Here is a 25,983-nt window from a genome sequence, read left to right on the forward strand (position 1 = left end):
ATGGCATCTGTGCCGCCGGCGCTTGGGCCACGTCTGTGTCGTGCTGTCCTGCTCTCCGGGCTGCGAGCGTCAGCACTGGGAGGGGCCTGTCTCCTGCCAGAGCTGGGGACGTTGGGAGTGGGGGGGTTGTGTCCTGGGGTGTTCGTACCTTTAAGAGAAAATATCTGCCGGTGCCCCTCACTCCCGACCTGCAGCCCCCTGCTAGCCCAGCCCTGGGCTCCCCCCAACACTGCCGGTGCCCCTCACTCCCGACTCGCAGCCCCCTGCTAGCCCAGCCCTGGGCTCCCCCCAACACTGCCGGTGCCCCTCACTCCCGACCCGCAGCCCCTGCTAGCCCAGCCCTGGGCTCCCCCCAACACTGCTCTGCTTGAGACCCTCCCGACTCGCAACCCCCTGCTAGCCCAGCCCTGGGCTCCCGCCAACACTGTCGGTGCCCCTCACTCCCGACCTGCAGCCCCCTGCTAGCCCAGCCCTGGGCTCCCCCCAACACTGCCGGTGCCCCTCACTCCCGACCCGCAGCCCCCTGCTAGCCCAGCCCTGGACTCCCCCCAACACTGTCGGTGCCCCTCACTCCCGACCTGCAGCCCCCTGCTAGCCCAGCCCTGGGCTCCCCCCAACACTGTCGGTGCCCCTCACTCCCGACCTGCAGCCCCCTGCTAGCCCAGCCCTGGGCTCCCCCCAACACTGTCGGTGCCCCTCACTCCCGACCTGCAGCCCCCTGCTAGCCCAGCCCTGGGCTCCCCCCAACACTGTCGGTGCCCCTCACTCCCGACCCGCAGCCCCCTGCTAGCCCAGCCCTGGGCTGGTGGCGCTGAGCCTGCCAGCCCCCCAAACTGTACAGTGGCTTCGTCATTGGAACAGCCCCAGTTTCTGCCGACTCCTGGGACGACCAAAGGCGGGTTGGGTGCTGGTGCCCTCCCAGCTGGTGCTTAACCCCTCCCCCGGGAGTGGAGTCCCGGGGCTCTGCAGGCACCTCGGGCTGGTGGATGCGTCTGGAAGCCCCGACCCGTCCCCCTCCCCCCAGAACTCAGCCCCCCAACCTGGAGATTTCGTCCTTCCCAGGGAGTTTCTATCCCTGCGAGAGCAGCCCTGAGCGCCAGGGCCAATACACAGTATAGAGACTGCCTGTGTGGCCAGGCTGGTTCGGGAAGGGAGGGGCCGATGGACTGACCCGGGCCGGGGAAGGGGCAGCCGCAGGGACAGGGCAGACGGCCTGAGGTTTCACTGCCGCTCTGGGTTGCCCCAGGCCTGGCTCCGGAGAGCAGCCCTCTGGGGTGGGGGACAAGCAGGGCCCTCTGAGGGCAGCCGAGTGTGTTCCCTGTGGGCCGTGGCCTGGGGGTCACAGGGCAGCCCGGTAAGGGGTCGCTCTTGCTCCGACACAGCCCTGCCTGGGGCGGGGGGCCAGGTCTGTCCCTCCAGGCGTCCAGGTCCCGGTGCTGGGCTCTGCTGCCAAGCCAGGCTGAGATGCAGCTTCGGCAGGGCCTGGGCCACAGGCCCCCCCCCAGGGCTGGCTTTGGGGGATACCGTGGTGAATGGGCCCCATGCAGGGGGGGGCAGGGGCCTCTCCGGGTAGCCAGCTGGGCAGGCAGGGGGTGTCTGTGGCGTTTTCTTTTCCCTTTGCGGGTGTGTGTCGGGCGCGGGGCACCTGGGGGTCTGGCATGCTGCTGGGGGGCAGTGCCGTCGCTGGGCAGGACTGAATTGTAGCGCCAGGGTCGTTAGCGCTGATGGGCTAAGGGGGCTGCGCGCACGTCCATCCCTGGGGAGAGACGGGGGCAGGTTCACGGTGGGGGGGCAGGGGTCTGGACTCATGGGGCAGCCCAGCAGGGGCCCATGTCAGAGCTGGGGCCTGGGGCCTGCTCTAGCCCCAGGTCTGGTGGGGCAGCTGCGATGGGCTGGGCTGAGCAGGGAGGAAGCCCCGAGTGGCCAGGCCGCCGGGGGAGCAGCCAGCAGGATCCCGGCTCCCGGCCTTGAGAGAGAGGAAGGAAGGAAGGAAAACGGAGCCTAAACAAGCTAGTTCGGCCGAGCAGGAAACCTCTCCCCACGGGGCCACGTGTGTGGGGCTGGTAGAGCCGGGGGCTCCCATGGGGGCTGGGGGCGGCTGCTCAGTGTGGGGGTGACTCCTGGCTGAACGAGCCACGTGCCACTGGCTCCGGGCCTCTCAGTCGCGAGGGGTGTGTGTGGGGGTGTGTGTGAGTGGGTGCGTGTGGGGGTGCATGAGGGTGTATGGGTGTGAGTGAGGGGGTGTGGGGGTGCGCACGGGGGCCCCTTGCCCGATGGCGACAGCGACGCCTGGGTACCTGGCAGGGGCAGGGGAAGCTCAGGGGGGCTGAGCAGGATACGGGGATCAGGCCGCGAGGGGTGTGTGTGGGGGTGACTGAGGGGGGTGGGGGGGTGCGTGTGGGTGAGGATGTGGGGGTGCGTGGGGGTGGGTGAGGGGGTGTGTGTGTGCGTGGGAGGTGAGTGAAGGGGTGTGGGGGTGCATGAGGGTGTGGGTGTGAGTGAGGGGGTGTGGGTGAGGGTGTGGGGGGTGGGTGAGGGTGTGTGTGTGTGCGTGGGAGGTGAGTGAGGGGGTGTGGGTGAGGGTGTGGGGGTGCGTGAGGGTGTGGGGGTGCGTGAGGGTGTGTGGCTGTGAGTGAGGGGGTGTGGGTGAGGGTGTGGGGGTGCGTGAGGGTGTGGGGGTGCGTGAGGGTGTGTGGCTGTGAGTGAGGGGGTGTGGGTGAGGGTGTGGGGGGTGGGTGAGGGGGTGTGTGTGTGTGCGCGCACGGGGGCCCCTTGCCCGATGGCGACAGCGACGCCTGGGTACCTGGCAGGGGCGGGGGAGGCTCAGGGGGGCTCAGCAGGATACGGGGACCAGGCCACGCCAGCTGCTCTTGATTGGAAAATCCTCTGGATTAAACGGGCAGCAAGTCCTGCTCGGGGGGCCCAGCAGTGGAGCCACGTGGGGGAGACACTGGCTCAGCGCATTTCTGCTCGACAGAGCTCGGATGGGGCGGGAGGATGAGTGAGGCCCAGGGCTGGGCTAGCGGGGGCTGCGGGTCGGGAGTGAGGGGCACCGATGATTCCTGTCAGCTCCTTTGTTTCGTTGCATTGTCCCGTTGCTGCTCATTGGCAAAGGCCGGGCAGGGACCAGCCCCTGCGGATGGTGCCTGTCCGTGAGATCCCGCCGAGGCTGCTGTGTCCTTGGGCTCCCCCCCCCCCCCCCCGCCCCGCCTGTTGGGCTGAGGGGTCTGGTTTGCTGAGACCCGGCTACTCCCCCGACCCCTTATCTCCTAGGAGCAGCCCTCCGAGACTTCCCTTTGAAGAAACCCCAGGCAGGAGCTGCTCATCCCAGCCCCAGGCCTCCTCCAGCTGCTCTCTGCCCCCCGGGGAGCACCCGCTGGGGGGCTGGGCATGGCGCAGGCTGGGGGAGCTCCCTGCTCAGTGGGGGCGGGGGTTGGCATGAGGCTGGGGGAGCTGGGTGGGGGGCAGGGCAGGGGTTGGCATGAGGCTGGGAGCTGGGTGGGGGGCAGGGCAGGGGTTGGCATGAGGCTGGGGGAGCTGGTGGGGGGCAGGGCAGGGGTTGGCATGAGGCTGGGGGGGCAGGGCAGGGGTTGGCATGAGGCTGGGGGAGCTGGGTGGGGGGCAGGGCAGAGGTTGGCATGAGGCTGGGGGAGCTGGGTGGGGGCAGGGCAGGGGTTGGCATGAGGCTGGGGGAGCTGGGTGGGGGGCAGGGCAGGGGTTGGCATGAGGCTGGGGGAGCTGGGTGGGGGGCAGGGCAGAGGTTGGCATGAGGCTGGGGGAGCTGGGTGGGGGGCAGGGCAGGGGTTGGCATGAGGCTGGGGGAGCTGGTGGGGGGCAGGGCAGGGGTTGGCATGAGGCTGGCTGCCCGTGGATGCCGGGGGCTCCCCAGCTGGTCCGGGAGGTTTCAGGGCCACGGGGCTATTTTGTCTCTCCAAGGCCTGAGCTGGTGAATCACCTTGAGACAGAGCCGTGTGGGGGAGGGGAGCTGGAGCCGGGATCCCCCCCTCCTCCCCAGCTGCTCAGCGTGGGCGGCTGATCGACTATGTGATGGTCGGTTCCTTCACCTCCAGTTCCCGCTTGCTGGAATCTGGATCGTGGTGCCCGTTTGGGCATTCATTCTGGGCTGCGGGTCGGGAGTGAGGGGCACCAGCAGAGCTGGGGGGGACTGGGGAGAGCCCAGGGCTGGGGTAGCAGGGGCTGCGGGTCGGGAGTGAGGGGCACCGGCGGGACTTGGGGGAGCCCCGCGCTGGGATAGCAGGGGCTGCAGCTCAGAAGAGAAGCAGATGCCGGGGCACAGGGTCCGTGTGTGGTGTCATGGGGAGCACACGCCGCCCATGGGGAACCGGGAAGGGCCCTCGGGAAGGCGCCTCCTGCCCCCAGCCCCCAGCAGGAAGAGCTCAGCAACTGGTTGGTGGTGGGAGGAAGGGGCGGGGGTCCCTGTGTGGCGGCCGCAGGCCATGGGAGGATGTGCCCTATATTTAGCTCGCAAGGGCCACGCTGGCTCCGGCCTTATCAGGCCCCTGCACCTTGCCGGGGCGGAAGGAGGGACAGAGGCTTTGAGACGGCCACTGTTGAGCCCCTGTCTGGGGGGGTCACTGCCGGGGGGGTTGGGGCCTGTCTGGCCACCTTGCAGGAGGTGGACCCGCTGCTCCGAACAGTTTTTTCCCTCTGGAGCAAAATCAACCATGGCAGTAACGCAGGAAAGAACCAGCCCCCATGAGGGCTGCGCTTTCCCTGTGCGGCTGGGCAGGCTTCCTGAGGGGCGTCGAGGGGCCTGAGTTTGCCCCCCAGCCCGTTCACTGCGGGGAGCACAGGGTTTGCGTGGCCCTGAGGTACAGGGAGAAGAAGGGATGTGCCCAGGGTCACCCAGCAGGGCTGGGCCGGAGCTGGGCCTTCCCCCCAGCTCCCTGACTTGAGCCCGAACGTCTGTGCTCTGCTTCGAAGGAGCCTGCCCGGTGCTGGGCTCTGGCCCTGGGCGGTCGGTGCCGGGGCTGGGCTGGCAGAGGGGCCTGGCTGTGTGACGTCTCCGTGTCAGCAGGGGCAGGAGCCCGTGTCTGGGTCCCGTGAGCAAACGGCGCTCGCCCCGGTCCCTGTGCAGGGCGTCGCCCCTTGCCCCTCCGGTCTGCCTCTGCACAGCCCGGCCCGTGGCCCAGCCTGTCGGTCTCTGCGCCGGGCCTGACCGCTGTGTTCTCCTCCCGCAGGACGGCTCTCGCCAGAGGCCAGTTCAGAAGAAGAAGACCGTGTCCTTCAGCACCATGCCCCATGACCGGAAGATCAACAGCACGGCGGCCTGCATCTCCTTCATGCTGCAGGGCTGCGAGATGAAGAAAGTTCGCTCCAACTCCCGCATGTACAGCCGCTTCTTCCTGCTGGCCCCGGACATGCGCTGCCTGCGGTGGGAGCCCTCCAAGAAGGACTCGGAGAAGGCCAAGATCGAGATCGAGCTGGTCAAGGAGGTGCGGGTGGGGAAGAAAACGCCCGTGCTGCGCAGCAACGGCCTCTCCGACCAGTTCCCGGACGAGTGCGCCTTCTCCATCATCCACGGCGACAACTACGAATCCCTGGACCTGGTGGCCAGCTCGGCCGACGTGGTGAACGCCTGGGTGATGGGGCTGAGGTACCTGGTGTCCTACGGGAAGCACACGCCGGAGGCGCCCGAGGCCGGCCATCCCAGCCTCCGGACCTCCTGGATCTCCTCGGTCTTTGAGGTGGCGGACCTGGAGAAAGTGGGCCGGATCCCCGTGGCCCGGGCCGTGCAGCTCATCAAGGCTCTGAACCCGGGCATGAAGGCCTCCACCATCGAACTGAAGTTCAAGGAGCTGCAGAAGGCCGGCGAGCGGCCAGGGAGCGACGTGGCCTGCGACCTGTTTGTGGAGGCCTATTGCGACCTCTGCACCAGGCCCGAGATCTTTTTCCTCCTGGTCCAGTTCTCCAGCAACAAGGAGTCGCTGGGGCTGAAGGACCTACTGACGTTCCTGGAGGTGGAGCAGGGCATGGAGGGGGTGACCGAGGAGACGTGCCTGGAGATCGTTGGCAAATACGAGCCCTCCAGCGAGGGCCGGGAGAAGGGCTACCTGGCCATCGATGGCTTCACCCGCTACCTGCTCTCCCCTGACTGCTCCATCTTTGACCCGCAGCACCGCCGGGTGTGCCAGGACATGACGCAGCCCCTGTCCCACTACTACATCAGCTCGGCCCACAGCGCCTGCCTGCGGGAGGACAGCTCCTGGGGCAGCGCGGGCCTGGGCGGCTACGTCACGGCCCTGCGCATGGGCTGCCGCAGCCTGGAGCTGGTGGTGTGGGACGGCCCGGACGGCGAGCCCCTGGTCTCCGGGGGCCGCTCGGCCACCTCCCGCGTGGCCTGTCGCAGCGTGGTGGGTGTGATCGACCGGTACGCCTTCGAGGCCTCCGAATACCCCCTCATCCTGTGCCTGGCCGTGCGCTGCTCGCCCGCCCAGCAGCGGCTGATGGCGCAGTGCCTGAGGAAAACCCTGGGCGCCAAGTTGTACCTGGACCCCCCCGCCCCCGAGGAGGCCTACCTGCCCTCCCCGGAGACACTCAAGGGCAGGGTCCTCATCAAGGGCAGGAAGCTGCCGCCCAGCTGCCACGAGAGCGAGGGGGAGGTGACGGACGAGGAGGAGGGCCCGGGCGAGGCCGAAGGGCGGCGCAGGTTTCGGCTGAGTAGGGAGCTGTCGGAGCTCGTGAGCCTGTGCCAGGCGGTGCCCTTCCGGGACTTTGAGGCCTCGCGGCGCGGGCAGCGCTACTGGGAGCTCTGCTCCTTCAGCGAGGTGGAGGCCGGGCGCTTCGCCAGCGAGTGCCCCGCCGAGCTGGTGAGCTACAACAAGCGGTTCCTGTCGCGGGTCTACCCCAGCCCCCTGCGCATCGACGCCAGCAACATGAACCCGCAGGACTTCTGGAAGTGTGGCTGCCAGATGGTGGCCATGAACTTCCAGACGCCGGGGCTCATGATGGACCTGAACGCGGGCTGGTTCCACCAGAACGGGGCCTGCGGGTACGTGCTGCGCCCCGCCGTCATGCGGGAGGAGGTCTCCTACTTCAGCGCCAACGCCAAGGACTCGCTGCCCGGCGTGCCGGCCCAGCTGCTGCACCTCCGGGTGATCAGCGGGCAGAATCTGCCCAAGCCCCGGGGCTCGGGCGCCAAGGGCGACGTGGTGGAGCCCTACGTCTGCGCCGAGATCCATGGCATCCCGGCCGACTGCGCCGAGCGGCGCACCAAGACGGCGCTGCAGAGCGGGGACAACCCAGTCTTCGAGGAGAGCCTGGAGTTCCAGGTGAACCTGCCCGAGCTGGCCCTGCTGCGCCTGGTCGTGCTGGACGACGACTACATCGGCGACGAGTTCATCGCCCAGTACACCATCCCCTTCGAGTGCCTGCAGAGCGGCTACCGTCACGTGCCCCTGCAGTCCCTGGCCGGAGACCTGCTGCCCCACGCCACCCTCTTCCTGCACGTGGCCATCGCCGACCGGCCCGGCGGGGGCAAGGGGCAGCGGCGGGGGCGCACCGGGCGCCGGGGCCGGCGGCTGCGGGAATACGCCTCCGCCAAGACCACCGGCATCAAGGCCATCGACGAGGTGTTCCGCACGGCCGGCCAGCCGCTGCGCGAGGCCACCGACCTGCGGGAGAACATGCAGGTACCGCGCCGGGCTGGGGGCAGGACGCCTGGGTTCTCTCCCCCTCGGGGAGGGGAGTGGAGTGGGGTCTAGTGGGTTGGAGTGTCTGGGGGAGGGGCGGGGGTCAGGACGCCTGGGTTCTCTCCCCCTCGGGGAGGGGAGTGGGGTCTAGTGGATTGGAGTGTCTGGGGGAGGGGCGGGGGTCAGGACGCCTGGGTTCTCTCCCCCTCGGGGAGGGGAGTGGGGTCTAGTGGATTGGAGTGTCTGGGGGAGGGGCGGGGGTCAGGACGCCTGGGTCTCTCCCCCTCGGGGAGGGGAGTGGGGTCTAGTGGGTTGGAGTGTCTGGGGGAGGGGCGGGAGGCAGGACGCCTGGGTTCTATTCAGGAGGCCCCCAGCCTGTGTTCGTGTCAGCGCCCCAGGCCAGGCTGTGCAGGCTCCTAGCGGGGGCTGTGGCCCTGCCCCCCCAGGCAGCGCGCAGTGGGGTGCCCGGCTCACCTGTTTCTCCGTCTCCAGAACGCCCTGGTCTCCTTCAAGGAGCTGTGCGGCTTGGCGCCGGCGGCCACCATGAAGCAATGCATCCTGACGGTGGCCGCGTGGCTGCTGCGCAGCGAGAGCGCCCCCAGCGTGACGCTGAACCTGGGCCAGCAGTACCCCCCCATGGAGGCCCAGGGGCCCGTCCCGGAGCTGCTGCGCAAAGTGCTCACCGCCTACGAGACCGTAAGCACCCGCCCCCCCCTCGCCGGGCAGCCAGCCCCCTCCCCGGCCGAGCCGGCTCTCTGCTCGGGCACTCGTCACCGGGCCGGGGGGACCGGGAAGTGCCAGCCCCCTCCCCGGCCGAGCCGGCTCTCTGCTCGGGCACTCGTCACCGGGCCGGGGGGACCGGGAAGTGCCAGCCCCTCCCTGGGCCGGGAGAGCGAGGTCCCAGCATGGCCTGGTCCTGCCACCTGCGGCCCCTCGGGGTCCCGTAGCCAGCGCAGCCCCTGGTGCCATCCCAGCGGGCGGCAGGAGTCCCGCTAATAGCCAGAGCCGCTTCCTTGCTTCGTGCTCCCCGGAGCTGGCACCTGGCCGGGCATCGCTGGGAGCGGGGAGGCCTGGCCGGGGGAGCGTCTCCTCCCTTCCCCCCCAACCTGGAGCTGCCTCTTTCAAGGCTGGAGCTGGGGGGGCGCCTGCGTGGGCCCGTGTGGGAAGGGGTCCCCGGGGTGCTGGGCCGCCCCTTGTCCTGCTCCCTCAAATCCCCCGTCTCTGCTCCCACAGACGATCCAGACCAGCCGGACCCTGATCGAATCGGCCGACGCTGTGCACAGCAAACTGATGCAAGCCCAGCAGGCGGGTACGTGCCGCGGGGGGCAGGCGCCGCTGGGCCCGGCTGCAGAGCGGGGTGGGTTTGGGGGCCCCGACTCTGCTCCCCCCAGGATGCTGGGGGGCTATGGGCACCTGGGGCCACAGGGGGCGGCCTTTGTGCTGGCACCAGTGACACCTGCTGGCAGGACGAGGCGCGGCGCTAATGGGGCCTCTGGGCGCCCTGTTGGCTGGAGGTTACCTGGCCCGTCCCCACCCCGGGGCTGGATGGGAGCCGGTGCCCCTGGAGGGGAAAGACCCTGGGCCCAGCCGGCCAGCTGGGGCAGTGACCTCTCCACACCCAGCCCCATGGGAGTCTGCTGGGCTGCTCCACCCCCGCCCCCCGGACCCTCTGTGTCTCCTGTTTCCCAGGCAGCCGAGTGGCATTGCTGGGCAGGGAATGGGGCTGTGGGCGTGGCGGGGGCAGGGGTATTTGGCTCACACGGGGTGTGCGTCTAGGACACGGCTCTGTCCCCCTCCTGGCTGCTCGCAGCTGAGACACCTGATCGGTGGGGCGAGCGCCTGGGCCCCATCCTGCTCGAACCCCGTGGGGGGCCAGGGCACGAGCGAGCCCCAGCGCCCGGCTCTGAGAGGTGGGCAGCAGGGCCGCCGAGGGGCCGGCGCTGGGGGAGCGGAGCCGTACGGGGGAGGCTGACGAGGAAGCAGAGAGGAATCGTTAACTGCCAAACCCCGGAATATAATTAGCATCAGAAATAACAGAGTGGGGCTGACGGCGTAAGTGGCGACGAGTGTTGTGGCATAAAAGACACGTGGCTGAACCCACACAGGCAGGTGCTGCTGTCAGGCTGTGCCAGTGCCCCTCCCTCCGGGCCCCCACGCCTGCTCGCCTGGCCCTGGGCTCCCCCAGCTCTGCCGGCGCCCCTCACTCCCGACCCGCAGCCCCTGCTAGCCCAGCCCTTGACTTCCCCCAGCTCTGCCGGTGCCCCTCACTCCCGACCCGCAGCCCCCTGCTAACCCAGCCCTGGGCTCCCCCAGCTCTGCCGGCGCCCCTCACTCCCGACCCACAGCCCCCTGCTAGCCCAGCCCTTCACTTCCCCCACCTCTGCCGGTGCCCCTCACTCCGGGCCCCCACGCCTGCTCGCCTGGCCCTGGGCTCCCCCGGCTCTGCTGGCGCCCCTCACTCCCGACCCGCAGCCCCTGCTAGCCCAGCCCTTCACTTCCCCCACCTCTGCCGGTGCCCCTCACTCCGGGCCCCCACGCCTGCTCGCCTGGCCCTGGGCTCCCCCAGCTCTGCTGGCGTCCCTCACTCCCGACCCGCAGCCCCCTGCTAGCCTGGGCTCCCCCGGCTCTGCCGGCGCCTCTCACTCCCGACCCGCAGCCCCCTGCTAACCCAGCCCTGGGCTCCCCGCAGCTCTGCCGGTGCCCCTCACTCCCGACCCGCAGCCCCCTGCTAGCCTGGGCTCCCCCAGCTCTGCCGGCGCCCCTCACTCCCGACCCGCAGCCCCCTGCTAACCCAGCCCTGGGCTCCCCCAGCTCTGCCGGCGCCCCTCACTCCCGACCCGCAGCCCCCTGCTAGCCTGGGCTCCCCCAGCTCTGCCGGTGCCCCTCACTCCCGACCCGCAGCCCCCTGCTAGCCTGGGCTCCCCCAGCTCTGCCGGTGCCCCTCACTCCCGACCCGCAGCCCCCTGCTAACCCAGCCCTGGGCTCCCCCAGCTCTGCCGGTGCCCCTCACTCCTGACCCGCAGCCCCTTGCTAGCCTGGGCTCCCCCAGCTCTGCCGGCGCCCCTCACTCCCGACCCGCAGCCCCCTGCTAGCCCACCTTCACCTCCCCCCAGCCCTGCCGGTGCCCCTCACTCCCGACCCGCAGCCCCCTGCTAACCCAGCCCTGGGCTCCCCCAGCTCTGCCGGTGCCCCTCACTCCCGACCCGCAGCCCCCTGCTAACCCAGCCCTGGGCTCCCCCAGCTCTGCCAGTGCCCCTCACTCCCGACCCGCAGCCCCCTGCTAGCCTGGGCTCCCCCAGCTCTGCCGGTGCCCCTCACTCCCGACCCGCAGCCCCTTGCTAGCCTGGGCTCCCCCAGCTCTGCCGGTGCCCCTCACTCCCGACCCGCAGCCCCCTGCTAGCCTGGGCTCCCCCAGCTCTGCCGGTGCCCCTCACTCCCGACCCGCAGCCCCCTGCTAACCCAGCCCTGCCAGTGCCCCTCACTCCCGACCCGCAGCCCCCTGCTAACCCAGCCCTGGGCTCCCCCAGCTCTGCCGGTGCCCCTCACTCCCAACCCGCAGCCCCTGCTAGCCCACCTTCACCTCCCCCCAGCCCTGCCGGTGCCCCTCACTCCCGACCCGCAGCCCCCTGCTAGCCTGGGCTCCCCCAGCTCTGCCGGTGCCCCTCACTCCCGACCCGCAGCCCCCTGCTAGCCTGGGCTCCCCCGGCTCTGCCGGTGCCCCTCACTCCCGACCCGCAGCCCCTGCTAGCCCAGCCCTTCACTTCCCCCACCTCTGCCGGTGCCCCTCACTCCTGACCCGCAGCCCCTTGCTAGCCTGGGCTCCCCCAGCTCTGCCGGCGCCCCTCACTCCCGACCCGCAGCCCCCTGCTAGCCCAGCCCTGGGCTCCCCCCAGCTCTGCCGGTGCCCCTCACTCCCGACCCGCAGCCCCTGCTAGCCCAGCCCTGGGCTCCCCCAGCTCTGCCGGCGCCCCTCACTCCCGACCCGCAGCCCCCTGCTAACCCAGCCCTGGGCTCCCCCCAGCTCTGCCGGTGCCCCTCACTCCCGACCCGCAGCCCCTGCTAGCCCAGCCCTGGGCTCCCCCAGCTCTGCCGGCGCCCCTCACTCCCGACCCGCAGCCCCCTGCTAACCCAGCCCTGGGCTCCCCCAGCTCTGCCAGCGCCCCTCACTCCCAACCCGCAGCCCCCTGCTAGCCCAGCCTGGGCTCCCCCCAGCTCTGCCGGTGCCCCTCACTCCCGACCCGCAGCCCCTTGCTAGCCTGGGCTCCCCCCAGCACTGCCGGTGCCCCTCACTCCCGACCCGCAGCCCCCTGCTAACCCAGCCCTGGGCTCCCCCAACTCTGCCGGTGCCCCTCACTCCCGACCCGCAGCCCCCTGCTAACCCAGCCCTGGGCTCCTCCACCTCTGCCGGTGCCCCTCACTCCCGACCCGCAGCCGTCTACTAGCCCAGCCCTGGGCTCCCCCCAGCTCTGCTGGTGCCCCTCAGTTGGTGCAGCGCTGGGTGTGGACCATGGCACCCAGGAGTGCCGGGGGTCAGAGCGCGCCGCGCCCTGGCTGGCTGGATCCTGGGGGAGCACCAGGAGCTTGGAGTGCTATAAATTAGCCCGGGATCTCTGCCCCTCCCAGGTCCAATGCCCCACAACCTGCCCTGCCCCCAGCATGAACCCTAACGCACACTGCGGGGGCCGGGCCCTGCCCAGATCCCCCCCGAGTTAATAACCCGGGGGGGTGAGCGTGGGGGGATGATTGACAGCAGGTGGGCGAACCACAGCGCGTCGGCCTGGAGCCAGCACTGCATTGGGGGGGGTAACGCGCTCGGGGCGGGATGCAGGGTGCCCCTTAACCCCTCGTGTGCCAGCCCCAGCGGGAGCAGGAGAGTCCAGCGGGGCCAGCTCAGCACAGTGCCTGCCGGGGGGGGGGGAGTTACTGCAGGGGCACAGGGGCTGCACCTCTTCACTTAGTGTCGAGTCACTGGGGGCCGTGGGGTCAGTGGGGGGGTCCCTGTGGGGGATGGGGGCCGTGGTGGGGTGTATCAGGGGGGTGGTATCTGTGTGGGGTCTCGGGGGGGTGGTATCGGTGGGGGGTGTCTTGAGGGGATGGGGGTCGTGGTGTGAGGTCTCGGGAGGGCGTCTTGATTGGATGGGGGCCGTGGTGTGGGGTCTCGGGGGGTGGTGGTATTGGTGAGGAGTGTCTGGGGGGATGGGGACCATGGTGTGGGGTTTTGGGGAGGTGGTATCTGTGTGGGGTCTCGGGGGGGTGGTATTGATTGGGGGTATCAGGGGGGGAGCTGCTTGTTCTGGGTAGGCCCCCATAGCACTCTCGGCTCCAGACAGAGAGGCTCGGGAGGCGGCGAGGGACTGGTACCCCGTGCTCCATGGCCCCTGAACAATCTCCCTCTGCTGCCCAGGGGGGGCCCTACATGGCCACGTATGGTGCTGGCTGCCCCCATGTCCCAGGACCTGTTGCACCAGGCGATCACTGGGGCTCCCAGCCCTGCCCAGCCTCCCCCCCGGCCCTGAGGCTGGCGCAGACGGTTCCCATCAGCGTCAGCAGAGATAACGAGCCGGAGCCCTGTGCTAATGAAGGGGGATCCGTGCGGGGGGCAGGCAGGGCCCTGCGTGAGCTCCCACAAGGAGGAGGGGTCTTTGGGGGGGTCACCGGGCTCCCCGGGGGGGGTCGGTGCCCTCAGCCCGCGAGTGCGTGTAGCCCCCCCCGCCTGTGGGATCCCCTCCCCGACAGGCAGCTTCATGGCTGTGCCGGTGCCCGGGGGGCGGGCTGGAGGGGGGCTGTTCTGCAGGCAACTCCTAGGCTTCTCGCTCAGTAGAGGTCTGGGGGGGGGCGGCCTTGGCTGCTCCCTCCCCTGCCGGCTCTCGAGGCCGTTCCCTTGTCCCCGGCGCGGAGGGCGCCAGGACGCAGCTGGAGGCCAGCGAGTCCACGGAAAAGGCTCCTGCTGGGGGCGCTGCACCTTGTCCCCTCCCACGCGGGGCCCCCCGGCAGCACCGCCTGGGCAGACCCCACTGGGCAGATCCACGGGCTCGGATCGGGCCCGGTGCCACCCCCTGGGGCGACTCCTCCCTACGCGGCTCGGCCCTGGAGCCCGCCCAGCCGCCTGCTCCCAGGGGCACAGGCCCCCCAGCCCCCATCCCGTGGTGCTGCCATTGCAGCTCCAGGCACTCAGAGCCCGGGTCTCCCACGTACACCCTGTCCCTGGCTGCAGGGGGCTGCCTGCCCCACGCCGGCCCCGGGGCCCACGGGAACCTGCCGCTGCTCCCCGCAGGGTTGGTGACAGCTGCCACCTGGGCCCTGCCCTGCCGCCGGCTGGGATCACACCTGAGCCGGGCGCTGGGCGTCCCGTGCACCCTCTGGGCTTGGGGCTGCACCGGTCCCCTAGGGGCAGCCAAGGGCCCTGCCTTACTGGGGACCCCCCTTTGTGACATGGAATTCCCTTGTTCCTGCCTGAGTGGGGGGCAGGGCTGGGTATCTCCTGACCCCAGCTCCCCTGCTCTCCCCTGCCCCTGGGCTGTGCACGGGGCACTGTTCTGGGGCAGCGACTCCTCGGGGACTCCTTGTGCAGCCGGGGCACCAGCGAGCAGCGCAGGGCGATCCCCATATGGAGCCAGCCCTGGGCACCCTGCCGCCGGCTTTGCTGTGTTCCCGGCCGCTGTGGCCCCTCCGGTCGGCGCCAGCAGCTCCGCGTGACGGCTCCCCTCTGCTCCGCTCCCCAGGGATGGATTTCCACAAGGAGCTGCGCCGGCTCGAGGCCGAGGAGGGGCTGACGGGCAGGAAGCTGCAGAAGGCCCTGGAGAGCTTCGCCTGGAACATCACGGTGCTGAAGGTAACGCCGGGGCCTGGCTGCTGGCATTGGGGTCCTCCCTCGAGATTTTCCTCTGCAGTGGTTTTCTCTTGACTCAGTTTCCCCCGTGTTAAAGGAGCCCCGGAGACTGGAGCCCGAGGACCAGTGGAACCGAGAGCCGGGATCGCTGGGCCCATCCCTTCCCGGGTCTGTTTCCTCACCTGTACCTGGGACCTGGGGCTGGCCTGACGGGGTCTCACGGACTCACAGATCGTGCCCACTCATGGCCCCGTGCGGTCCGTGGGGGGATGCCCCTTTCAGTGAGACAGCCCTTCTCGGGGGTCCATTCTCTCTCGGGGCCAGGCCCCTCCACCTCCAAAGCCGCACCTCTCTGAGCCTTAGCACGTCTATCTCTCGCCGTGGGCTCCCTCAGGGAGTCCCCTCGCTCTGGGCCCCCGGGGCCTCCACCCCCTGAAGGGGTTGATGCCCCCGTTCTCTAGCCTAGAGCGACTCTCAGCCAATGTAAAACAGGAGGTTTATTGAGCGTTGAACACAGCACAGGAAACTCTCCGGGCCTCAGGCCTGGCCTCCCTCAGCCCAGCACATCCCAGTCCCCCTGCATCCAGGTGGGCTCTGCCTGCTCCCCCTCTCCAGCCCAGAGCCCCCCTGCTCGCAGCTGGGCATCTGATATCACCGGCCCCAAGCCCCCCCTCTGTCCATTGTCTTCTCTCCAGGGAAACAGGGTCGTAAAGAGGGTCGCCTGGGCCTCCTCTCCTCTCCGCCCTCCTCTGGCCCCCTCGGGCTGGAACCGTCTAGTCAGGTCACTGGGTCGTCTCTCCGCAGCCCATTGTCCTCCCACTGGCCAGAACCAGCTGCGATTCCTGAGCTGGGTCTCCAGGTCGCCAGGTCACTGGTTGCTGGGGTCTCCATTCTCCAGGCCATCGGCTGGGGTCCCAAGTTCCCTCTCCCGGCCTCTGTAACAACAAACTCCCTCTCCTCTCCCCTCGTTAAACCAGTAACCCCCAGGGACACTGAGTCCCACCCGCTCTGCATGCAAACCATTGGGAAAACACGGAAAACACAAGAAAATCCCCCACTTCATCACATCGGGTGACGCTCTAGGTCCTGCTCCTGGGGGTGGTGGGACGCCAGACCGCGCCGGGTGACGGTGTTTCCTCTGCCGCTCGGAGTGCTGGGCCGGGATGCCCAGGAGAGCGATGCCCATGCTGAGCGTTCGCGTCACCTCCACACGTAGCAAACCCGGCCAGATTCACATGCCCACGGGAAGGGCGTGATCCCTGCGCTCCTATGGGGAAACTGAGGCACGGGGGAGGGAATTCCCTAAGGCCACACTGAGCGTCAGTGGCGGATCCAGGAATGCAATCCAGGAGTCCCGCTCCGCTCTTGCGGTGCTAGCACTGGCAGCTGCCCCTGTGCATCCTGGGGTGGTCCCAGCCGCCTGCCCCGACCTTCCGGGCCCCTGGCTCCCAGCCCAGCCTTGCCCTGGGCCCTGCTTGGTGCCAGCTCACGTGGCAGAGCTGAGACTGCTGGGGAGCCGGGCCAGCGGGGCTGGGCGCAGTCCAGGCTGCAGACAAAGGGGCATTGTTGGTGGCCAGGGCTGGTTGCCTCAGCCCACCCCAGAGCCTGGCTCACCCGGCCCCCGCGGGGCCCGGCAGCTTCAGCTCCCTGAGAGCCATTCCCAGCTGCTCCAGCGCCCGCGGGGCTGAGTCACCCGGTCAGCAGGCACTGCTGGACCCGATGGTGGCCAAGGACATCAGGCGGATCCCAACCCCTGTGTGGGGAGTGGGGCTCCAGCTCCCCAAGGACTCGCCTGCCCGCCAGGTGCAGAAATTCCCCGGAGCAGCCTCCAGCCGCGGCCCCTGCAGCCATCACCGGCCCCCCCGGCCAGCTTCCGTCGCCCTTTGCTAGGACAGAGCCTGCTTCAGCGAGTCCTGCAGGGACCGCAGCTCCGGCTGCCGTGAGAGAGCTAATGGGCGTGCACAGGTGTGTGTCTGTGGCGGGCTGTAGGGCCGCGGGTGTGCACAGGTGTGTGTGTGTGATGGGCTGTAGGGCCGCGGGTGTGCACAGGTGTGTGTGTGTGACGGGCATGCACAGGTGTGTGTGTGGCGGGCTGAAGGCCGTGGGCGTGCACAGCTGTGTGTGTGTGGCGGGCTGTAGGGCCACGGGCGTGCACAGGTGTGTGTGTGTGGCGGGCTGAAGGCTGTGGGCGTGCACAGCTGTGTGTGTGTGGCGGGCTGTAGGGCCACGGGCGTGCACAGGTGTGTGTGTGTGTGTGTGTGGCGGGCTGAAGGCCGCGGGCGTGCACAGGTGTGTGTGTGTGTGTGTGTGGCGGGCTGTAGGGCCGCGGGCGTGCACAGGTGTGTGTTTGTGTGTGGCGGGCTGAAGGCTGTGGGCGTGCACAGGTGTGTGTGTGTGGCGGGCTGTAGGGCCATGGGCGTGCACAGGTGTGTGTGTGTGGTGGGCTGTAGGGCCGTGGGCATGCACAGGTGTGGTGTGTGTGGCGGGCTGAAGGCCGCGGGCGTACACAGGTGTGTATGTGTGTGGTGGGCTGTAGGGCCGCGGGCGTGCAGAGGTGTGTGTGTGTGTGTGTGTGGCAGGCTGAAGGCCGCGGGCGTGCAGAGGTGTGTGTATGTGTGGCGGGCTGTAGGGCCACGGGCGTGCACAGGTGTGTGTGTGTGTGTGTGTGTGGCGGGCTGAAGGCCGCGGGCGTGCAGAGGTGTGTGTATGTGTGGCGGGCTGTAGGGCCGTGGGCGTGCACAGGTGTGTGTGTGTGTGTGTGGCGGGCTGAAGGCCGCGGGCGTGCAGAGGTGTGTGTATGTGTGGCGGGCTGTAGGGCCACGGGCGTACACAGGTGAGGTGTGTGTGGCGTGCGTGCACAGGTGTGTGTGTGTGGCGGGTGGGCGTGCGTGTGGCAGGCTGAAGGCCACGGGCGTGCACAGGTGTGGGTGTGTGTGTGTGCGCGCGTGTGGCGGGCTGCCGGGCTCTGCACTGGCACTGTGTGTGCATTGTAGGGCTGCACACACGTGGAGGGCTGTGAGCGCGTTTGGAGGAGGGTATGTGGCTGTGTGGGCGTGCGCATGGGCTGTACACGGCTGGCTGTGCACGGCTGGAGCAGTGTGTTGGGCTGCGTGTGCGAGCGCGTGGGACACACACTTCTGGGCAGGTATTTCTGGGCCCTTTGCACGCCGGCTCCTAGCATGCCCCGCTCCACAGCCCCTGGCCCCAGGGTTTGCCCCGCTGGCTGTGTGTTGTGGTCAGTGCGCTGCCCGGTCTCCGTGGGCTGGGCCGGGGGCTCGGTTCCCAACACGTGCCGGGTGGACGCTGGCTTGGTGCTGCAGTCGGGAAGCGGTTGCTCTAGAGAAGTCTCTCGGGGCAGGAGGAGGAGAGCGGCCGAAGCCGAAGGACAAGGCTGGCACCAGCAGGCCGGGGATAGTCAGGCTGGGAAAGGGAAGGGGGGGCACCGTGAGGAGTGGGAGGTGCGAGTGGGGGGCTGGATGATGCCCAGCAGGGCCCTGCTGGTCCAGTGACCCCTCCACGCACTGGGTCTGGCCCTGGGCCCCAGCTGAGCCCGCCCCCCCCCCCCCCCCCGCCTCAGGGTGAGGCCAGGACAGGGCTTGTCTCTACATCTCCTGCGAGGGTTTAAGCCGAGAACTTCACCCCTCGCAGGCCGGGCCCCTGGGTTTCCCAGCCAGCACCGGGGCAGCAGGAGCTCAGAGCCGTGGGGGGTCTGGGGGGCCGGTGGCTGCAGGGAGGGAGCGGTGCCCTGTGATGCCGGCTTGCACTGGACGCTGCCATGTGCTCGCCCTGCCTACCTGGGCTGGGAGTGCCTGGGGCGCAGGCGACTCTGGGGGGTGCTGAGCTCCCAGGTCGCCCTGCCAAGAGACTGTCCATGAGCTGTTCTGTGGGGGTGGAGCGAACCCCGACATCCTGGTCTCCCCCCACCCCCCAGGCCTAGCTGCCATGGTCCCTGCTGGGCTGTGCCGGGGGTGCGATGGGGCACACACAGGTGACGACAGCTCTGTGCCCCCTGGACTGGGCTCTGCCCTGCCTGGGTCTGGACCGGGGCCCTGTTGTTCTGGGTGTGGGGTGGGCTCTGGGGAGACCCAGGCCCTGCTCCCGTGGGACCCGTCAGAGGCAGGTTGGATCAAGGAGCTTGGCCCACGGTGCGGTGATCCCGTGCTGCCATCTAGGGGTTGTGTGGGGCACGAGCGTCCCTCGGAGCTGGGCGATGGCTAAGGGGGCCTTGTGGGGCTGAGCTAGGGAGCGTATGGGGCAGTGCCACGGGGTAGGGGCTGGAACTGGCGGGGCTGCCGCGCCCTCTGGCTCAATGTGGTTTCCATCATGTACAGGGCTGTTTGGTTCAATGGCTCTCAGCCCCTCCCGCCCCCAGTATGAATTGTTCCCGGGGCCCCGGTACCCAGGTGGGATGCTGGAGGGGGCAGGTCTGCGGCGAGTGTGGTGCCCGTGGCTGCCCGCAGAGGGGAGAACAGCCTACTGCTGCTGCCAGCAAAGGGAGCTTCTCCTCTAGCTCAGGCTCTGGGCCGAGCGTCACAGGTTTGGCCCCAGCTCGGGGGGGTTCCCAGCACCGTGCCGCTGGCCGGGCTCGGCGTTCTGGCTGGTTCTCAGGGCTCTGCCCGGACAGGGGCGCTGTGAAGTCAGCAGCACACCAGGCTGTTCGGGGGCCGTTGCCTGGAACCGCTTCCCCACGACACCCCACGACACCCCACCCGCTGGGTGTGAAAACGCTGCCTCCTGCTGGACGCTGCCGGCCCAGGGAACCAGCTGGGCTTGGACGGGGAGGCACAGAGCTGCAGTACCCAGAGTGGTCTCCGGGTGGCACCAGAGCAGTAGCCCACAGGGCTAGTGATCAGCGAAGGGGGCCGGGCGGGACTGGGGCCCTGTATGTGCCGGGTTGGACAGGTGCCCCCCAGCCCCAGGCTCTGCTAGCACCTGATAGCAGAGCCCCCCCCATGTAAACGAGAGGGGGAGGGACACGGCGTCGCCCTGCTCCTTTAAGGCCCGTGTCCTGCCAGGCGTCGGGGGTCTCGGCTCCGCTCTGGGAGCATGAGGCTCCCTGGCCTGCACCCCGCAGGGCGTCCCATTCAGATCTCTGCATTTATCGTCAGCTCTCAGCTCCCTGTCCCACTGGGGGGCTGGGCTGAGATCCCCCGTTCACCCCACAGAGGCCACCGGGAGGGGCGGGGGGACTCCAGCCAGGGAGGAGCTGACGGTGAGGCCGGTGTGAAAGGGGGATTCGCTGCCGCGGGACTGACCCGTGATCCGAGGCGTCAGGGACTCAGCCGGAGGCGAGGGGTCTCTTGCAGGAGTGGGGGGGCCAGGGTCTGTGCAGGAGGTCAGACGAGAGGATCACGCTGCTCCCTTCTGGCCCCCGGGCAGGGCTGGGGCGGGGGGTTATGGGGCAGCCCCTGAGCAGTGACTCTGTCTGGGGAGGGGAGACGGCTCGGCTGGGTTAGAGTCTCTGCGTGTCACAAGCTGGGCCCGTCTCCCCGCAGCCCAGGGGCCAGTTCTCGCTGGGGGGGGGAGCCCCTGCCCCCAGGTCCAGGCTGCTCCCCCAGAGCGGAGACCTCGAAGGAGCCCACGCCCCACCTCACCCCTGACCTTTGGCCTTTCCCCACTGCAGGGCCAGGCAGATCTCCTGAAGCAGGCCAAGGCAGAGGCTCTGGACAATCTGTGGCAGATCCACAACGCGGGGCAGTCGTGTGGCATCGGCAGGAACGGCTCTGCCTCCCCCGAGCTCGGCCGGGCCCGGACCCTGCTGGAGCCCATCTCAGAGACAGAAGGAGGCAGCGACACCGGGTCCTGCTGACCGCGAGGCAGGGCGTGGGGGCCAGGACTGAGCCCGCGGCCCCTCCATCGCCCGGGGCCCCCAGCGCTCCTGACACGGACCCAGGATTGTACGGGCACCGGCCCCAGAACGCCCGGGCCTTTGGCCGTGCGTCTGGGAGACAGGAGCCCGGCCGGGGTGGGGGCTGCACGGGCCGTCCCGGGGCGATCCAGGCGGGTGATTCGGGTGGGGGTGGGGTTAGCGCTCTGCCTGGCCCTGGGCTGCGCCCTCGGGCTGGGCTGGGGGGTCATTTCAGGCAGGGATTGGGCTCGGGAATGTGTAGTGGGGACCTGCAGGAATCTGCTCTGGGACGAGGCGCTGGGAGTGAGGGGGGGGTCAGGCCGGATCCAGCCTGTGTCTCTCCGTCACACTGGGGCCCTGAGCCCCCAGAGCCTCCCCCCAGCCCGGGCCCTGCTCCGACTGCGCTCGCTGAAGGAGCGTCTCTGTCCTGCTGCGTGTGGCTGGGGGGGCGGGGGGAGTGTGTGTTGGGCGGGGGCTGGCATGCTCTGAGCGGTTAGGTCGACATAGCTGCAGTGCTGAGCTGTGAAAAATCCCCCCCTCCCCGGGCTGCAGCTCCCCCCCCCCCCCCCCCCGCAGTGCAGATGCAGCTGGGTGGTCCCGTCGTGGGGGGCGTTGGAACCCCTGTCGGGGGGCATCGGCTGCGTCTGCCCTGCGGGGTTCGGCCAGCGCGTTCCAGGGCATCGCTGGGCACCCAGCGTGCTGACGTGGGGGTCTCCGAGAGGGGCTCACGCCTGGTCCCGGCTCACCACCAGCTTGCCAACCCGCCGCTGAGCTGCCCTGGGGCTGGGCGGGGCCATGAAGGTTCCTGCTTAACCCAGCCCCGCCCCTCCCCTGCAGCCCAGCCCTAGACAACGCTCCTGGATGGGGTTCGGGGGCCAGGAACTCACCAGCTGTGCCCTAGCTCATGGGCTGCCTCCCCGGCCGCACCTGGGGGTCAGGGCCCAGGGCGGAGCTGGTGAGTGCAGCCTGGAGCAGGGGCCTGGCCATGGGGCTGGGCAGGGAACTGCCCCAGGGGCTCGGCCACCATTACCAGGGTTCTGCTGGGGGGACTCCGGCGGCAGGATCGAGTCACAGAGCAATAGGGGGCTGCCCGGCGCGGCGTGAGCCGAGAAACCAGCGCTGAGCCGGGCGGGGTTTCCGCACAGGCAGCAGAAGCTGGGGGCAACCCCCCATGTTTTCAGAGCAGGGTCAAAGCTGCGGCGTTATAAAGAGCAAACCCCAAGCTGGTGCAGCGGCTGCTGTTTGTCTGGGGGGCTCTGAGGGGCGGGGGCTGGCTGCACTCCCGAGATGGGCAGCCGCGGCTGGGTCCGGGGAGCTCAGCAAATCTGGCCCTTCGCCGCCAGGAGCCAAGCTGGGCCCGGCATGGGGCACCCCTGGGGCACTGGCTGTATGTGCCCCCCCCCCGGCGGGAGGAGGACCCTCGCTGCTCCCGTGGGGACCGTGTGATGCCCGGGAAGGAGGCAGCGGCTGGAGCAGCCAGAGGCGCAGCCAGTCGCTGCTGGGACTCAGCCTGCCTGGGCTCCCGGCCCCGCTCTCCGGCCAGGTCGGAGTGCCAGGTGCCCGCCCCCAGCGCCGCCCCCGGGTGGGGCTCCTGCCAGCTGGGCGGCTTTGCTGGTGACAAACCCTGGCCCGTTGCCTTGGCGATTTGCCCACAGTCGTCTCCTGCCCTTGGTGTTCTCCCCAGTTCCCGCAGGGGTGATGGGGAGGCCCTGGTCATGGACCCTCAGGGGATGTCTCTGCCCCCTGCCCAGTCCTCTGCAGGGCACAGTCCGTCAGGGCTTATTTCTCACCGTGCCAGACTCCAGCTAGGGCCCCTGCTCCCGGCAGCCGTGCACCCCCCCGTGCCCCCACTGCGACGGCCCCTAATCAGCCGGACGCCTCCCGCCAAAGCCCCCTGCAGCCCCGCCTGTGGGGCCAGCTCAGGGCTAGTGGAAGTAGGTGCGTCCCGCACTGATCTTCCTGCCGTTAGCTGGGGCCGGGCCAGGGGAGAGCTTGGCCTCCAGGGAGGGCCCGGCCCCACAAGGAAATTGCTTCCGCGAGCACTGGGTGGCTCCTAGGGACCCAGGCGGCCTGGGACGCTCTCAATAGCTGGGGGCTGGGCCAGCGCCCTGGGGACGGTGCCTAGTGCCGCGGGAAAACGGCGTGTTTCACCCCTGAGCTGTGGCCACGGGCCGGGGGTGGCTTGGCCATGGCTGAGCAGTGGCCTGTGGCCAGGCAGGGCTGGGGGAGCTGTGCAAGGGGTGGGTGCAGAGGGGGGCCACGTGTCCCACTAGTGACCCCTCCTGGCTGAGGCAGGAGCAGTGGGGAGCCCCCACCCTGCCATGGCCCATCTGGATGCAGCGGGGATGCCTGGAGAGGGGGTTAACGGGCCTGCCCCATGCCATGGGACTGAGCAGCCTGTCCCTGGGGGCACCCCCCGCACCGCCCCCCAAGTGCCATCCAACTTGCAGCAAGGTGCCCATGGCTGGGCACAGATGCCAGCCTGGGGGTGGCAGCGCGGAGGTTCTTGGCCTGAGCTGTGGCTGCCTCTCCCAGGCCACGGGGCCTGACCCACAGGCAGGGTGAGGACTGACAGGGCCCCAGGGCTGAGCAGGGGCCTCCTTTGGGGCTGGAAATGGGGGGTGCTGCCCCTGCCTTGGAGAAGTAATAGCCCAAATCTGGGGTTTCCATCACCAGTGCCCCCCCCCTAAAACATGTTCCAGCGTCCCTGGGGGGCAGATTTCCCCCCCGCGCTCTCCGCCTGCAGGGCCTGGCTCTCCGGGGGCTCGGAGGTGCACCGTGCCACGGACACGTGTGGCCACGCCGGCGCCTCTGACGTGCCAGGGACGGATGCGGCTCGGCTGCCAGACCCCCTTTGTTGGGGCCGGGTAATTAGCCTAATGGGGCCCAGTCTCCCCCTCCTCCCCGCTGCTGACCTTCCGGCAGCTTTGTGCCGTGCGGGCCGGCGGATTCCTTCGGAAGTTACAGGCTCATTAGCGCCAGGCGACGCGGCCTGTCTCCATCCCGCACGACCACCAGCCACTCGGCTCCGGCCGCCGCATAATGGGGAGCCACAAATGAGGGAACGGGCCTCGCCCGTCTCCAAGCAACGGGGGACAATGGTTGCGTGTCTCCCAGAGACTGGCCCGTCCTGCAGCCCCAGCCCCACTGCTGCCAGCACCGTTGTGCGGGGGCTGGGGAGGGCAGGGGATGAGTTTCGGGGCAGCCTGGCCCTATAAAAGCCTGGGCTGCCGGGGAGAGCGGCTCAGGGCGTCGCTGCTCCTCACCGGGTCATGCCCAAGCTTCGCTCAGGTCCTCGCAGACACCTCGGACCCATGGAGGTGCCCAACGCCAAGGTACGGCGCCAGGGCCTGGCCACCAGGGCTGGGCTGGGCAGAAGAGAGGCCGCAGTGCAGGGAGGTCTCGCGCCAGCAAGGGCACAGTTGGGAAGGGGCAGGCGCGCAGCACGAGGGGGAGGCGAGCACGGTGACTGGGGGTCGCGCGATGGTGGCCTTGAACCCCAGGCTGGCGTGTCTCCCTGCCGCATGTGCCCTCCTGGTGAGCAGCTCTGGGGAGGAGCCCAGCCTGTCCTGCCCTCAGGGGACGCAGGCCAGGGTGCAAATGGCATCTGCTTTGTCCATTCCCGGTGTCTCTCCTGATCCCAATGGGGTCCCAGAACCCACTGAGACGCCCCCTCCCCTGCCCCACGAGCCCTGGAGCCAGCCTGCTGGGCCGCGTAGGACACTGGGGAGGCAAAGACCACCTAGGGCTGCACGCTGGGCCCAGGTCTGTCCCGCCTGGCGCCTGTGGCCCAAACCACCCTGGCCTTGCATCCGCTGCGTGAACCGCTCCCCACTCAGCACCGTGGTGCGTTGCACGAGCATTGCACGGGGTCAGTGATCTGGCTGAGTGCCAGGTGTCGCAGAACCGAGTCCCGCTCAGTGTTAAAGGGAAACCCAGCAGCTGTTCTATTTAACCTCTTCCCGACCCTGCCCGGGTGCAGCCTGACCCTGCCGGCCACGCCCGAAACGGGGTGAGCTTCCCACCCGCCCTGGACCCGCCTCACCCTGGAGGGCTCCCTGGGGGCAGCTTGGTCTCCATGACGCACCCTCTGCCAGCCAGGGGGCCAATTAGCGCTAATTGCAGCCGTGGCTGTTTCTCCTGCATGGAAAGGGGCGGGGGCTGTAGTGTTGCCATGGGGTGAGAGGCAGGGGACAGTGTGTGCCTGATCCCTTTGTCTTGGATTTTGGAGCAGGTTGCTAGGGCCTGTAAAAAGGGCGTGTGACAGGCAGGACTCCTGGGTTCTGGGAGGGCAGTGGGGGCTAGTGGTTAGGGGCAGGGGCTCAGGACTCCTGGGTTCTAGTCTTGCCATGGGAGGGTCGTGCAGCCCAGCTGGTGCAGAGGGGTGTGGTGAGGTGTGAAACCAGATGGGGGGTGGCTATGGGAGACTGGGGCGTGCTGGGTCTTTTAGGGGAAGCGTTGGCTGAGGGTTCACAGTGGGGCAGGGCAGGGAGGTGGCGCCCAGGTGAGGTTTGCTGGGAGAGGGTGGGGCTGGGCCTGCGAGGTGTGTGGGGTTGGCTGGGGGAGCTTGTTGAGGCCCCCCCACCCCGCAGGCTGGGACGGGCCGGTCGCTGGGCACAACCCAACCTGTCACTAGTGGGGTCAGGGTCACTAGTGGGAACCGGGCAGCCCAGCACTGCAGGGCGTCTTGCTGGAGCTGTCAGAGCCAGGATGCCAAGCTAGATGGGCCCCTGGGCTGAGCCCGTCTGGCAGCTCCTGGGGGTGGGGGGAAACAGCGTCTTTGCAGCTGGGCTCTGAGATCCGCAGCCTGGGGCAGAGGGGGGCTGAGGCGTCTCTGGGTTTAACCCCCTCAGTGCCAGCCTGTCCCTGCACTAATGCCTGCCTCTTGCGCCCGCAGCTCCACAGGGCCTGCTGCCTCCTGGTCCTGGCGCTGCTCTGCTCTCTGGCTGCGGCCCGGCAGAGCGTGCCCACGTGCTGCCTCCAGAAGACCTGCCCCTGCCGTGTCTACGACCTGCTGCACGGCTTGGGCAACCACGCCGCCGGCATCCTCACCCTGGGCAAGAGAAAGAGCGGCTCGCAGGCCTTCCAGAGCCAGCTCTACCGCCTGCTGCACGGCTCGGGCAAGCACGCCGCCGGCATCCTCACCATGGGCAAGCGGGCGGAGCTGGCGCCAGAGCAGCCAGCCTCGGCCTGCCGGGCCGTCTCCCCCCGGCCCTCCAGCGCGGACGCCCTGCTGCCCCCAGCCACATGTGCGGCCAACACCGCCCCCGCCAGCACCAGGGAATGCCGGGGCCAGCTGGACAAGGACTCTGCCACGGGCCAGAGCGGGGCGGCTGCAAAGAGCTTTTCCTGAAGTGTGCGGGGGAGCAGCAGCCCGTGGGGGCAGGGGGGATCCACGGGGAGACTGCGGGCACCACGGGTCGTTTACAAATAAACCCCAGCCTGAGGCTCACCGCTGTCTGCCTGGCATGTTGTCTCCCAGGAACAGTGCGGCTCGCGGGGAGAGATGGGGTGCCCGGGGACCAGCGGCCAGCTGCTGTCACACGGGTGTGAGTAGCCCAGGTTTGAGCCCCGCTGCCTGGGCTGGAGCGAAGGGAGGAGGTGCTGGGACCACCCTGAGTGGGGCGAGCTCAGCTCATGGCAGCTCCCCCGGC

General features: G+C 69.4%; 2 protein-coding genes across 4 annotated transcripts in view; both read left to right on the forward strand.

Moving 5' to 3' along the window:
* The window catches only part of LOC101951416 (inactive phospholipase C-like protein 2), a 40,417-nt gene extending 18,866 nt beyond the window's left edge, over nucleotides 1–21,551 (forward strand). For 2 of the 3 annotated variants that reach the window (XM_065577837.1, XM_065577839.1), the window contains exons 2-6: nucleotides 5,202–7,652; nucleotides 8,145–8,348; nucleotides 8,886–8,961; nucleotides 14,375–14,484; nucleotides 20,105–21,551. In XM_065577837.1, coding sequence (XP_065433909.1) covers nucleotides 5,202–7,652; nucleotides 8,145–8,348; nucleotides 8,886–8,961; nucleotides 14,375–14,484; nucleotides 20,105–20,290 — 3,027 coding nt within the window. In that variant the 3' untranslated portion in view covers nucleotides 20,291–21,551. Of the gene's footprint in view, nucleotides 1–4,250; nucleotides 4,408–5,201; nucleotides 7,653–8,144; nucleotides 8,349–8,885; nucleotides 8,962–14,374; nucleotides 14,485–20,104 lie in introns of those variants that run through there. The other variant, XM_065577838.1, reaches the window with a different exon arrangement.
* A 2,092-nt stretch (nucleotides 21,552–23,643) lies between these two features.
* On the forward strand, nucleotides 23,644–25,983 carry HCRT (hypocretin neuropeptide precursor). The gene is made up of 2 exons (XM_065578062.1): nucleotides 23,644–23,664; nucleotides 24,984–25,983. Exons 1-2 carry the CDS (start codon nucleotides 23,644–23,646, stop codon nucleotides 25,680–25,682), a joined length of 720 nt encoding a protein of 239 aa, XP_065434134.1. The 3' UTR covers nucleotides 25,683–25,983.

This window comes from Chrysemys picta, chromosome 24, assembly GCF_011386835.1.
Source record: "Chrysemys picta bellii isolate R12L10 chromosome 24, ASM1138683v2, whole genome shotgun sequence".
Lineage (NCBI taxonomy): Eukaryota > Metazoa > Chordata > Testudines > Emydidae > Chrysemys > Chrysemys picta.

What these genes read in the sequence shown, in the direction of transcription:
- HCRT (XM_065578062.1), top strand. Translation starts at nt 23,644, where the DNA reads ATGGAGGTGCCCAACGCCAAG. An exon ending in TGGAGGTGCCCAACGCCAAG is followed by an intron (nt 23,665 to 24,983) that starts GTACGGCGCCAG and finishes CAGGGTCACTAG; the next exon opens with TGGGAACCGGGCAGCCCAGC.